Here is a 14,191-nt window from a genome sequence, read left to right on the forward strand (position 1 = left end):
ATAAATCGTAAGTATTAGGGATAGCTTTTTTTTCTTTTGGCTAGGCAATGGGGTTAAGTGACTTGCCCACAGTCACACAGGTAGTAAGTTATGCGTCTAAGGCCTGATTTGAACTCAGGTCCTCCTGAATCCAGGGTTGGTGCTCCGTCCACTGTGCCACCTAGCTGCTCCTTAGGGATAGCTTCTTGCACAGAAATTGTCTTCTTGCTATATCCCTTTTGCTATCCAAATACTCTATTTGTAGTTTCATTCCTAATTTTTATTTTAAGAGAATCTTACATGAGAGGCTGGGCCAGAAATAAGGTTTCTAATAGACCCAGTAACGTTTCCAGACAGATGATCTCACAAAGTATTTCTTCTATATGACCTTTACTTTCACAACTATCAAAAAAATAAGACATCTAGAAAAATAAAATATTCAACAATGACAATTTATTTTCAGAACTTCATCATTTTTACAAAAAAAAAAAAGCAGGTATCAAAAACAGCAAAGAGTTTTCTGAAATTCTGCACCAGTTTTCACAGAAATAACCGATATGTGAACTGGTGTCGGACGTAAGTATTAGACACAGGCTGTTTCCCTCCTGGTCATATGCATTCAGGTGGTCCCAGGTGGTTTGCTCTAGAGTTCCTGAAGAATAGCTTTTTAAAAGCACCTGTCATTTCTGAGAGAATTGATTTGGTTTATCCAACAAAGTAAACACTTTTTTGTTGTGTGGCTGTTTCTCTTAAAAACAAAACACTATAATAATACACGGAATGTGTATGTGTTTGGATCAGAACCAAATCTTTTGAGATCCCAACTACCTGAAGAACACTGATCAGAGAGACAACTATAGGGCACATACCAGTTGTACATTTCACACTGTCAAAGGCAGCTACTATGCTTTTTGTAGAAATAGCATTTTACTCAGGTGCTGCCCAGGACATGAATCATATCACGATTCCCATTTTCCTTTCCCATTAGGATCACAGTTCCCTTAAACAGGGCCATTCCACGGGGGCAAAAGCTTTATGCTTATGCTAGTCAGGCAGTAATATTGTGCAGATATTTCTGAATATATGATGACCCCTTGTTCTGGATCCTGAATAGTCAAAGAAACTGAGAAGATATAAATAGCAGATGCTGAGAGAAAGAACACACAACTCACAACATAGATAATCTGGATGCAAAGAGAACCAAAGCTGCAAGGTGTGTGTATTTTCTTTAAAAAAAAAATCTGTTTCAGTAATACATTCTTCTTGACCAGAAGTTGGTCCAGTTTTGCTGTATTAATAGCTGCCAGTCTTTCAAACATCTCTTTTAAGGTATACTGCCTGATTGGCAATGTATTAAGACACTGCCCTCAGGTTTTGATCAAATACCAATGTATCAGTTTGAAAGATCCAGCTAACAGGGGTTAAAACTGCACAAGTATATTTGAATGCAAATCACTCTATACACGGGTGTGTGTGTGTGTGTGTGTGTGTGTGACTGAAACAGTTTTGAGAGCATCAAATATGCCTGTTAAAACAAAACTGCACCTCTACATTACCCCAATTTTTAACTAAAGAAAAAACCGATATGCATTTTTTTCCTTCACAGATATGAAAAAAGAAGCAAGAAGGCAAAGCTGAGAGACGCAGACGCTCCCCACAGGGCAGCAGCGGCATTTGGCTGTTTTGGTCTTTGTACCAGCAACTCCCATAGCCGTGGCAGGTGCCCACTTTTTGCTGGACTAAACTGTTTTCCTGGCAGTCAAGACTCGAACGATGGACCCTACCCCTCCAGCAGCAAGTGCCTATAAACAAACCAAAAGGCAAATGTTGAAACAAAATCATTAACCAGACATCTTTAGATTATGCAAAATGTTGGGGGTTAATTTGTACTGACAACACAAAACTGGGTGAAGATGTTGATTTTTACATTATATAGTACTATATGTTGAAAAGAAGCATCAAAATGAAACCTTCCCATTTAAATTCATGAACACATGGATAAGCAAATATAAATGGGGATATATCCAAATTCTCAAGAATGTATCTAAACTTCAACTCTGATATGCTTATTTTAAAACAAATGATGAGTCAGTGATTCAAGCTAAAAATCCACCACCCCAATATCTATTCAGATTGGGGTAGTATTTTTTTAGTCAAAGATTCTTCTTAAATTGAAAAGGTACTATTTAATAACTAATAAGATATTCTAAAAGATTTAAACCAGGACCATTTCCTTATATTTTTGAAGAAACAGGGCCCAAAGTAATTCAAAGTGATTGGATTTTTCAATCATTATCTTCCACCTGAATGGGTCTTTTTGTGTGTGTTTTAACATATAGGAGGACATAGTTTAGCAGTTTTTAAGTTTTAATAATTTTGTATACATACTTGATAGGAGCAAATTATAAATGGTACATGTCCGTGTAAAACTAAATTGACTGTGGCAACTCAGAGCCAAAATTTTGATTATAACTTGTAAAATATTTTTTAAGTCACTTGGTAGCAACTAGAAAATATTTTCAACAAGCAGAATGTCACTCTACTGCTTAAAAATTTTCAACAGTTCTCTACTGCTTAACATGAGATATGGCAGTTACATTTAAAGCATAGATTTATTTGAACTGCATATAGAAGTTGTACATTTCATACTGTCAAAGGCAGCTACTATGCTTTTTGTAGAAATAGCATTTTATTCAGGTGCTGCCCAGGACATGAATCATATCACGATTCCCATTTTCCTTTCCCGTTAGGATCACGGTTCCCTTAAAAAGGGCCAGGGTTTTGTTTACATGTCTGTAATCTGGGGAAATAATCTGCCTAACAACAATAAGGTTTAAGATTTCCTAGTTCTTGTTACAAAGTAAAAATCTGACTTAAAACTTAGGTGTCATCCTTGATTCCTCACTATCTATCAACCACTCCCAATCCATTGCCAAGTTCTGTCCATTTCACCTTCATAACAACTCTCAAATACACTTCCTTCTTTCCTTGGACACTGCTACCACCCTGGTGCAGGACCTCATCTCCTTATGCCTGAACTACTCTAACAGCCCATCAGCTGGTCAGCCTACCATAAGTCTCTCCTCACTCAAGTTCACCCTCTACTCAGCTACCAAAGTAACTTGCCAAAAGCACAGATGGATCATATCACCCTACTCAAGAAATTCCAGTGGCTCCCTGTCACCTCTAGGATCAAATATGAAATCCTCTGGTATTCAAAGCCCTTCATAACACTGGCCCCTCTTACCTTTCCAGTCTTCTTATACCTTACACTCTTTGATCCAAAATCACACTGGCCTCCTGGCCATTTCTTAAACAAGACACATCATCTCTAGGCTCCGGGCATTGTCTCTGGCTATTCCCTGCCTGGAATGTTTTCTCTTATCTCCACCTCCTGGTTTCTTTCAAGTCCTAGAAAAAAATTTCCTCTTCTACAGGCCTTTCTTGATCCTCTTAATCCTAGTGCCTTCTCTCCTATTTATCCTGTATAACTGGTTTATACATAGTTGTTTAATTACTCGTTTGTCTTCCCCATTAGACCGTAAGCCCCTTCAGGGCAGGGATTGTCTTGGCTTTTTTTTTGTATTCCCAGTACTTAGCACACTGCCTGGCACATAACTGGTGCTTAATTAATGCTTGACCACCTGTCATATATTACTATGTATTACTCTAAAAGTATTACCAGATATTCCCAGAGTACCACAACAAAAGCCCTATTCAAATACCTCACCATGTTGTGAAGATGACCCTGGGTTCTCAAAGACTATACCAACAGAATAGCTCTCGCAGGTCCTACCAAGATAGAAAGGCTTTGCATACAGGCCCAGTGAAGATCTGCAAATCTCTTTTCTGAGAACCAGCCAAGCTAAATCTGGAGAGGTTCATCTAGATTGTCTGCAGAGCAAAGAAAATTTGAACCACTGCAAAACGCTGAACGGCAACCACCTACATTTAGTGGAGCTGCTTGCAGCAGTACAATAGAAGGGCTGCTCATATTGCAGATTCTTGAAGCGCTGAAGCTTATGCATTACTACAGGGAATATCAGTGTCAAAAATAGTAAAATAGCCTAAGAGGATAATCCTGGACAGTGAACCCCAAAGTCTAAATCTTATTTTCCAACAATTACCTGTAAAAATAAAAAGAAGAAAAATTAAGATACACCACCAGAAGCAAATAACATCCTTTTCTGGAAGGGCTATTATTTCTTACTTGTTTACTTAGAAGAGAACCATCAATCTCACAAAAATGGTATGTCATAAACTGACCTTTTCATGCCACTGCAGTAGCACAGCGCTGCTATTATCTGAGGGGCTTTCAAAGCCCTTATAAATGTACTTCATTAGAAGATCCACACCGTTCTTGTCCAGAGACTGCACTGCTTTCTCAATATCATTAGCTTTAAAAGAGATAAGCACCTTCAGGACGATGCTGCCTGCTCGGTCCTGCAAGAAAATGCATATGTACACATATTGCGATAAGGAGCTGAATTAGATACAGACACTGCTCTTAATGTCAGCTAAGAGATGGTGGAAAGACCAGCTCTGGATTGGAATTCATAACTCCCCACAGCAGCTGGAAAGGGTCTCAGATAGTCAATCAGACAGGACTGATCAAAGGGTTAGAGTTGGAAAGGGACCTTACCAATAAGTAAATGAAGGCCCAGAGAGGTTAAGTCACCCAGGTAACAAGAACCAGAGTAGGGATCTGAACTCAGGTCCCAGTGCATTGCCCTTTTCCCAGGATCCTTTTATTGGAGGGGATAAGGAGAGCAGGTTCCATGTAACATAGCTACATCCAGGAAGAAGTTTTAACTCCATGGCATCTCCAAGCCACATAGAGTGTGTGTGTGTGTGTGTGTGTGTGTATGTGTGTGTACATGTGCACACACATGTGCTAGGTACTTCTATAGCATTAACAGACAACTTATTGCTAGGTTCCCTAGGACCAATATGAGAAAGAGGCCAATGAAGGAATTCTGGATTATGCTAGTTTAGCTCAAGATAGCACTGGGATGGTATATGGAATACCGGTTCTTGATCCCAGAATTAAAGCTTCCTGATGTACAGGACAAGAATTCCTTTCTCTATCTCCTAGTTCTCCAGCTTGCCCATCCTGCCACAGCCAAAGTTATGGCATTCTGAATTATGTCTTTAGTTTCCTTGGCTTTTCTGTGGCTGTAAGAAAAGGGTAGCCTTAAATAATCACTTACGATTATATCTAGAATTTTACTGGTTGTTGAAACATGAGATACAGACCATTTATTCTCTAGTTCCCATCCAGTATCAGTAAGTTCTGATCCTTAATATATACTGTATTGCTTAATTTTTAAATTGTTTACCCATTATTACCCCCACCTACAACAGTACACAGAAAAGTAGATACAATAACTTCAAGGGCATTACTTATACAATCAAAAAATGTATGTCATACAACTTGTTAGAAGTGAAGGTGAATTCTATAACCCTGATGTGACTAACATGGTAGCACTGCTGGAATTGCCATAACTGAACATCTAAAACCTAGAATACACATTGACTATGAAGCTGAAGGCAAGATCATTATTACTATATCATCATTCTAAATAAACCTGGAGGAAGTCTAGAGAAAAAGGGAATAAGGAAGTTTAAAAAAAAAAAAGTTGAGCCCTGAAGCAGCTTTGAGTGAGAATAAAAACTTAGCAATGCATGTTCATCACACCTTAGTGTCTGTAATTTTGATATTTTTTACATTACAAATGGCTGCAACTTTTAAAGCCTAAAAGTTTGAAATTTTTCCATCTGGATGCATTAAATCAGAGATTTAAAAATAGAAGGAACTTCAGAGACTGTCTAGTCTAAGAAACCAAGGGCAAAGTGAGTTAAGTAACTTGCTAAATGCTACACAAATAACAGGTGTCCGAAGTGAGATTTGAATCAATGTAGCACTTTGACTCCAATTTTAATCTTGCAAAGCTTGCTTTGGAAGGTTAGGTAGGAAAAAGATCTGGTTAAAAGTTTGTCTTGAAGTTACAGACCAAGATCTAAAACTTTTACAAGATGGCCTTGATTTCAGCCTGGATTAATCTTCTCTTTAAAGGGTGTGGTTCTCTCCTGCAGTAGAGATAAGATTAGTGTGGTAAAACGTGTATGTACTCATTTGTCTTCAATGATTTCTTTTACAAAGGCTGTCCAAAGAGCAGAGCTGTTTCCTCACTTCCACACATTCCCAAGACCATAGGTTAATAATCAGACCAACCAAAGAAAACCCAGTCCTTTCAAAATCCCTTGGTTCCCTTTAGAACTTTTAAATTTGAATATTATAAAATGTCTTCACCATTTATTGTTATCTATAGGTAAGCAACTTAGAAACTCTGCAGCTACAGGATTTGGAGATCTATTCAAACAGTGCAATGTAAGAACCTCCCACATGTAAACTGAAAAAAAGCTACCAAGCTACCATTTCAGAAGTGGTCCCCCCCCCCCCCCCAGTTTGGAAACCAAGAAAATTTGTTTCCGATACAAAACATCAATCTGTTTAAATTACTTCCAAATTTAAGATACTATATACTGCAACTGCCATAAAATAGAATCTTACAATCAACCTGACCTTTACCAGCATTTATTTAGGGGGTCTTAACAGGCAATGAGAGTGGATTCAATGCTATAACATACAATTTCTTGGTGACAAAAATACTTGCGCTCTATTGGGAGTTAGTGAATGAATAGAATGAGCTTATTTTTGACAAGCCACCTAAATTCCACCTATCCTTCAAGGCCTAGTTCAAACCTCACTTCAACTTTAGGTTGAACTAAAGAGAAACCATCATCACAGCTGACATATATACAGGCATAGGACCACAGAACTAGAGTTGGAAGAAACCTGGGAGATTACTGAATCCAAATTCTTTATCTTACAGATGAGGATACTCAGAGAAGTTGAGTGACTTGTGGGATTCAAATTCAGGTCCTGTGTTCACAAGTTCATTCCTCTGTCTACAATACTATACTGTCTCCATATCGTGTCATATCAGATAACTTCTGTAGTTAACATCACTACAGAATATTAATAATTATAATTAATAATAATATTAACCTCATGGGGAACACAGGGGCAAACTGAAGTTCAGAGGCTTGCCCATGGTTCCACAACTAGCAAAGCATCAGAGGCAAGAAATGAACCAGTGCAAGCGCCTCAGCCTCCAAGCTGAGCCTTCTTTCCCCTATACCACCCATGCTCTAGCCTAAAGTGATCTGTTCCTCTCCTCCGAACTCCAAGAGCACTTACTGTCCACATTATTAATTTGCCACTTACAGTATTTGGTTGTATCAGTTGTGTCCGACTCTTTGTGACCCCATTTGGGGTATTCTTGGCAAAGATACTGGAGAGGTTTGCCATTTCCTTCTCTAGCTCATTTTACAGGTGAAGAAGGGAGGCAAACAGGGTTAAGTGACTTGCTCAGGGTCACACAGCTAGTAAGTGTCAGAGGCCAGATTTGAACTTGAGAGGTCTTCCTCACTCTAGGGCTGGTGCTCTATGCACTATGGCGCCACCTAGGAGCCCCTACTTATCATATACTGCTTTGTATTGTTATTTTTGTATGTATACTTTTTTTCTTTGGTAGAGGCAATGGGGGTAAGTGACTTGCCCAGGACCACACAGCTAGAACGCCCGTCATCTGAGGCAGGAAGTGAACTCAGGTCCTCCTGACCCCAGGATGGGTGCTCTGCCCACTGCACCACCTAGCTGCCCGATGTGGGTATGCTCTTAAGGAGTTGATAGTTGAAATAAAAGCAGGAACTGTTATACTTCTTTGAATTTCTTATTTACCTAAGCCTCAGCAAGTAGCATCAATAGGAGCAGAGATCTACGTTGTTAATGACTTACCTTAACTGCTTGACTCTTGGTGTTGATTGGAGGGTTTTTCAGAGCTGCCTGTAATGCAGCTGTCATGTTCCCTGTAATAGAAGTTAAGGATAACAAGAAAACCAAGTACTCGAATGCATTAAAGCTATTCGTGAAATAGTGTCCCTTTATGTATTCCTTTACTACCTTTTTATTATTTGTATTTGTATTGTATCTTTGTACCTTATGCTACTATTTTAGATGCTTATTAGAAAATTCAATGTCATAGCTTCTAGGAGGTAAATTTACAATGAAATCCTTTTTATATTATAAATACATACAAACATTTAAAAAAAAAGTGACACTACCATTTGTTCTTACTTCATTCATTCACATTTGTTCCTAAAATCCTTAAAATAAGCTTGAATGGTTTTGATTTTCAAATAACATCAGCATGCAAAAAAATCATTCCAAGATTTAACACAGTAAGTATTACAGAAACCCCAATAGATTACAATAGAATTATTGTATCCTCCAAATGGTGTAGTCCTAATGGGAAAACCTTAGCCTGTCATCTACCAAAACAGGAAGTTCTAACAGAAAACAATTATATTGTCTCATTACCAAAACCTTATATTAAGTTAAAGAGGATACTAAAACACTGCTAATTTGAACTAATGGCACCTCTGCAATATCCAATAAGGCCATCTTCTTTAAAGAAGCACTAGAAAACCAAGGTAAGAAGGGGCAATAAACTATAAATAATTCTCTATATTGTTCTTTAATTAAAAGTTTCATTTAACTATTCAATTTAGAAAATGTTTCTTTTCTTCTTTTTCTTGAACTTTTCAAAACATTAATCACCAAATTTAGACCATACCAACAAGACTCAAACCCTCCTTCTTGAAAGCACCACCGACTGAGCAATCATGAGGAACTGAAAGCCAATCAGACTGTCAGAATGTAGAGTTATTCCCCTAAAAGGAAAACCACACAGGGTTCATTCGTTTCCTCCATCTATAGAACCATATAGACTGGCTCCAAGACTGCATCTTTCCCTAGCTCTAGTAAAATAAAGAAGACAAGACACTACGCTTTTAATAACTGCAGTTTTATCTACTGATCTACTAATATTTCAAATGAAATTACTATCTTAATGAAAATATAGTCATATCACTTAAAAATCACGCAGAGATACTTAAATCAGTCATTAAAAATCATAGGTTTAGGGCACCAGGGGTCCTTAGAAAGAGTTCATATAGTCTTCAACCCTTTCATTTTACAATTGAGGAAACTGAGCTCCAAAGGGAAACTGACTTGCCCAAGATCACAAAGCTCAGAATTGACAGAGCTAGGATCAGAACCTGGGTCTTTCTTCATACTCCAGTATTCTTTCTACTACATCAGGCTGTCTTTAAATGATAATTTGTTCACAGAAGACAATTTATGGTAAGTTGGAAAGGATATTGCCTCTTATATCCTATTGGGTTAGAGGAATCAATGACTGAATTAAAAAACAAAAACCAAAAAATTAATTTCCCTCCTACTATTTTCAAGGAGACCTAGGAGGCTTCTAGCATATCCTTTCTGTAGTTTAGGTACATATGGGGTGAGAGATGATAATTAAATATTTCACAGAAAGGTAATAGAACATAACCACAGCTCATATAGGCAGAATGTAACATTTCCATGTAAAAGCAGAGAAATTCAGAAGAATAATGATGATTATAAATACTTAGAGCTCTGCTTGGGAATGCCTTAATACATTAAAGGTACTACCAAGTATATTTACTTTTTGCACACCTCTCCCCCAACACTTTAATCTCATATATAACAAAAGCTGATTAAAAAAAAAGTCCTTCCTCATCTGATTGAAAAAAAAATTCTAAGAAAATTACTAAAGTGTAAAACATAAAACTCTAGCATGAGATTTTTAAAAAACCGATCTGGTTGCTGCAACACCTACACCTTCCCACAGATTCTATAAAATGTATTTACACCCAGTTATGAATATTCAGATATACAAAAGCTGGGAAACGATAGCCTCATTTAAACTAAAAATGGAAGCAATCTGAAAATCACTCAAATGATTTTGCATTACTCAAGACGTTATGTTCCTCTAGGGTTTAATGGGTGGGATTTTACTTTAGATCCTCCCAGATACCATCTTCCTCATTCATGGCTAATTCTTGCCAGGTATAATTCCACCAGATAAGGGGCTCGAGGTTTTCTTGACAATTTTCTTTTTTTTTTTCTGAGGCAACTCTAGGGTAAGGGCTGTAGTTCTATTATCTAATCAACGCTGGACAAAAGACGTTATTCTAACAACCTCCACGATTAGAAAGAACTCACCTATTACTTAAGTGATGCTGGATAAAACAAGTTATTCTAACTAGCTTCACGATTAGGAAAAACTCACCTGCCAGAAGGATAAGGAGATATTGGGAATAGAGACGGGGATAAAAACTCTATTGCCCCCTCCCCCCGGAAAATGATTTTAAATTCTGAAAGGAAAAAAAAAGCCTTCTAATGATCTCCCTCCCCCTGAATGTTAGGAGGCTCCTTGGATGATAGCTTTCAGTATATCGGTCTATACAGGGGACAACACCCACTGACTATTATAATACGCCTTCTTGGGCCACGGCTGCACTCTCCTGAAAAAAACCAGCCCACGGAAGCGTCAAAAGGGCGATGGCGTGGGAGGGGAGGGAAAAAGACGCCCCGGGTTCGTGGGCAGGGGCTTGCTGGAGGCCCCCCCATCTCCTCCTCTCCTGAGACGGGGGCCAGGCCAGTGACAGGTCCGGCCCACGCACGCGCGGGGAGGGCTGAGGGGGAGGCTGTGGGGGAAGGGCGGCCCGGGACCCGCGGGTGGGCGGAAGGATATTGTCGCAGGCACGAGTCCACCTCGCCCTCGTCGGGCCCTGCCTGGCCCTCGCCCCCGTCCTCCTCGTCCACGAACTTGTTCTCGTCATACTCATCCACATCCACCTTTCGGAACCGGGCCGACGACACCGTGTGCTTCGACATCCCCACGCCGGACCGGGTGGCAATTAGCCCCTGTGGTGGTCGCCGCCGCCGCTGTCTCCTCCCCCGGGTCCCCTGCTGTCCCCGACCCCCCCACCTCCGGCTCCGGCTCCGGCTCCGGCTTCTTCTGCTCGCTCTTCGCCTTCACTTCCCTCTTCCGCTCTGGGGCGTCGCCCGCTGCGGCGCCGGCCGCTACTACGCCTGCGTCCTGGGGAGGGGCGGACTCCAGCGCTTGGTCCCGCCCCTCCCCCACCGAGGCAGCGCGAGCCCGCGGAGGAAGCGCGCCTCTCTTTGTACGCAAGCGCGAACTCCCCTTCCCCCTCCCCCCACGCAGAAAGGGGGCGGGGCTGGGAGAAAGGGGTGGGCGGAAAAAAAAAGAGGAAGGGCAGAAAGCAAAACCGCTGGAGGAGGCAGAGGTAAGAGACGATTGGTCGTCCGCGCGGGTCACGTGATTCCCAGGGGATTACCATAGAAACAGACTGTGGACCGGTCCTTAAACTGGTCTGCTATGGGTCCTGGGGGGTGGGGCCCTGGGGGAGGGGGAGGCGGGCTGGTGGGGATGGGCTCGGGCTGTAGCTGCCGCCGCTGCTGCGCTGTAACCTCGGTCCCGGCGGAGCTGTGGGGGATGTGGGCTTGTGCCCGTGAGAGGGGAGGGATGGATGGCTCCTGGAACTTGGTCACTGCAGGGGCCAGGGGCAGGCGGGGGCCGGTACGCACTGGTGTACGTCTGTGGAAGTGGAGGTCCACCAGTTAGGGTAGGACGCATCCATGCTCCAGAAATCCCAGGGCAGATCCCTGGCAGCCCATGACATGGCCCTCAAACCCTGACTTGGGAATTGAGGATGGTGGTGGAAAAGATGCCTGGATAGGAGGAGGGGTCATGGTGACCTACCTGCGATGAACCTGTTGCAAATGAGGGGGGGTGTCAGTCAGTCAGTTAGCAAGCACTTATTAAGTGTCTACTGTGTGCCAGACTGAGACCGGGTCCCTGCTCTCAAGGAGGGCTAATAGGGAAGACAAAATGCCAACAACCAGCTATGCACAAACAAGATAAATACTGGATAAACTGAGGCATAATCTCAGAGGGAAGGCACTACATTGTAGAGGACCAAGAAAGGTTTTTTGGAGAAGGTTGGACTTTAAATGATACTTGAAGGAAGTGAGGGAAACTGGGAGGTAGAAATGAGGAGGAAGAATGTGCCCGGCATGGGAGATAGCTCGTGAAAAGGCTCAAAGCCTGGAGAAGGATTGTCTACTGTGAGGAGCAGTAAGGAAGCTAATGTCATTGTAAGGAAGAGTGAATGAGGGTGTGGGAGGTTTAAGGAGAATGGAAAGGTAGGTGGTGGGGAGGGCAGGTTATGAAGGGCTTTGAACACCAAACAGAGGATTTTATATTTGATCCTGGAAATAATAAGGAGTCACTGGAATTTATTGAATGGAGGTGGTGGTGATATGATTAGACCTGAACTTTAGAAAGATCTAGACAATTGAATGGAAGATGGACAAGAATATGGATAGGCTTGAGACAGGGAGACAATAAGCAGCCTATTGCAGTAGTCCAGGCATAAGGTGATGAAGGTCTGCACTAGGGTAGTAGCAGTGTTAGAGGAGAGAAAGGGACATAGATGACAAATGCTACAAAGGGATGAGGGGTGGTCAGCCTAGTTGCGGTCTTATGATTCTGAGGATCTGGGGCAAGAGTACTGATGAAGGGAAGAGGCTAACAGACTTATTGGTTCTGAATCAGAATTAAAATTTGTAAGAGTCAATGAGCATAGAACTTTTCAGTTTGTGTTACAGGCCAATCTTGATTTACATCCTATTTAATGATCAAATTTGGCTAGATTTTTTATCCCATTACATATCCACATTTCTTGTCTAATGGTACAGTCTTTACTGTATCAGTAATAGGCAAGAAGGGAGTGACCACAGTATTAAAGGTACAAACTGATTTAAATTTTAAAAATTTCAAATAGACTAATAAAATGCTTAGCTCAAGTGGCCTTTGGCTATTAGGATTTTCTGCCCTTCTTTTAGTATTCAGCCTAACTCTTCTTTCATAAGGTTTCCTACAGTTGCTTCAATCTAGTCCTTTCTGCAAGTTTCTATAGCACTTAGTATCACTTATTTTGACTCTTAATCATACATGACCTTGCTCTGTATAAATTTTAAATCCTTAACTGGATTTTAAGTTTCCAGAGTTCAGAGACAATGTCATATTTCCTTTTTATTCATCTTAGAATCTTTGCTGTAGGAATATGATATATGTGTAATAGATGTTCAATAAATATTTGTTGAATGGCAGGGAGGGTTTCTGTAATTGAAGTCCCTAAATGGTTATATCGGGGAAGCAAGGAAAGCATGTGAGCATGATCTCAAAATCCAGTACTTTTATAGTATAGTTAGAGAAGAAAAGAACTGAGGAACATACCTTGATTTACTTTAGGGAAAAGGCAGCCAGACTTTTTTTCCTTACCACTATTAAAGCCTAAAGTTCTACACTGTTGACTCGTCATGATGTGGAGGAGACTGTGTGTTCTTAAAGACAGTGCCAATGGAATTCAAGTTTTTGCAGGGCCATTAAGGCTGGAAAATTGCATGTGAGCATATTATGGTTTATATGTTTGTCATCTGAGTTGGAGTCCAGATAGGTTTGGAGAGGCTCATCATTCAGTTGGCCATGGAATGATGAATGTTTTGGCCATAGTGAGCTCTCAATGACTATATACTATGTCCAAGACATAAAGATTTTGTAGTCTATATTGGTAGAGGGGATATTCACATACCAGTGAAGTCGCAGCTTTGAAGTATAAGTGTTAATACCAATTGTAGAACTCCAACATTCTCATTTGGAAATACAATCACTGTTTATCAGCAAATACCCTACTATAAACTCTCATAGTTCTGGTCTTAGAGTAGCTTGAAGTTTAGAAGATATAATCACTGTTTGTTTATCAGCAAATTCTCTACTAGAAACTCTTTGGTCTTTGAGTAGCTTGAAATTTGGGGTAAAAAATGCTAATTTTTTTGAATCTGAACTTATTGATGTGGGGAACTTCTGGTGTGAAAATTACTTTTTCCAGTACAGATCAGCCACTCTTCTGTAACTTAATTGAAATTGCCTGGGGAATCTGAGAGGTTAAGTGCTGTTGTCATGGGATTTTGTATGTGTCAGAGAAAGAACTTGAACCAAGGTTTTCCTCATTCCAAGGCTTGTCTTCTATCCATCTACTCTGTTATGCAGCTTCTACTTTTCTTGCCTGCCTGTAATTGTTTGCATTAGAACATCACATGTCAAAGTACTTGCTATTACCATAGTGTTGAATACCAGATAAAATACCTTGATTAACTTAATTATTCAAAATT

At 40.5% G+C, this 14,191-nt stretch overlaps 1 protein-coding gene across 1 annotated transcript; it reads right to left on the reverse strand.

The window, feature by feature from the left end:
• Positions 1–410: 410 nt before the first annotated feature.
• ARPC5 (actin related protein 2/3 complex subunit 5) lies at positions 411–10,893 on the reverse strand. The gene is made up of 4 exons (XM_027868493.1): positions 10,686–10,893; positions 7,844–7,916; positions 4,246–4,422; positions 411–1,781 (listed from the first exon to the last, which is right to left on the reverse strand). The coding sequence occupies exons 1-4, from the start codon at positions 10,826–10,828 to the stop codon at positions 1,719–1,721; spliced, it is 456 nt and encodes a 151-aa protein (XP_027724294.1). The 5' UTR covers positions 10,829–10,893; the 3' UTR covers positions 411–1,718.
• Positions 10,894–14,191: the final 3,298 nt, after the last annotated feature.

This window comes from Vombatus ursinus, unplaced genomic scaffold (assembly GCF_900497805.2).
Source record: "Vombatus ursinus unplaced genomic scaffold, bare-nosed wombat genome assembly UNPS02014789.1, whole genome shotgun sequence".
In the NCBI taxonomy this organism is placed as follows: Eukaryota; Metazoa; Chordata; class Mammalia; order Diprotodontia; family Vombatidae; genus Vombatus; species Vombatus ursinus.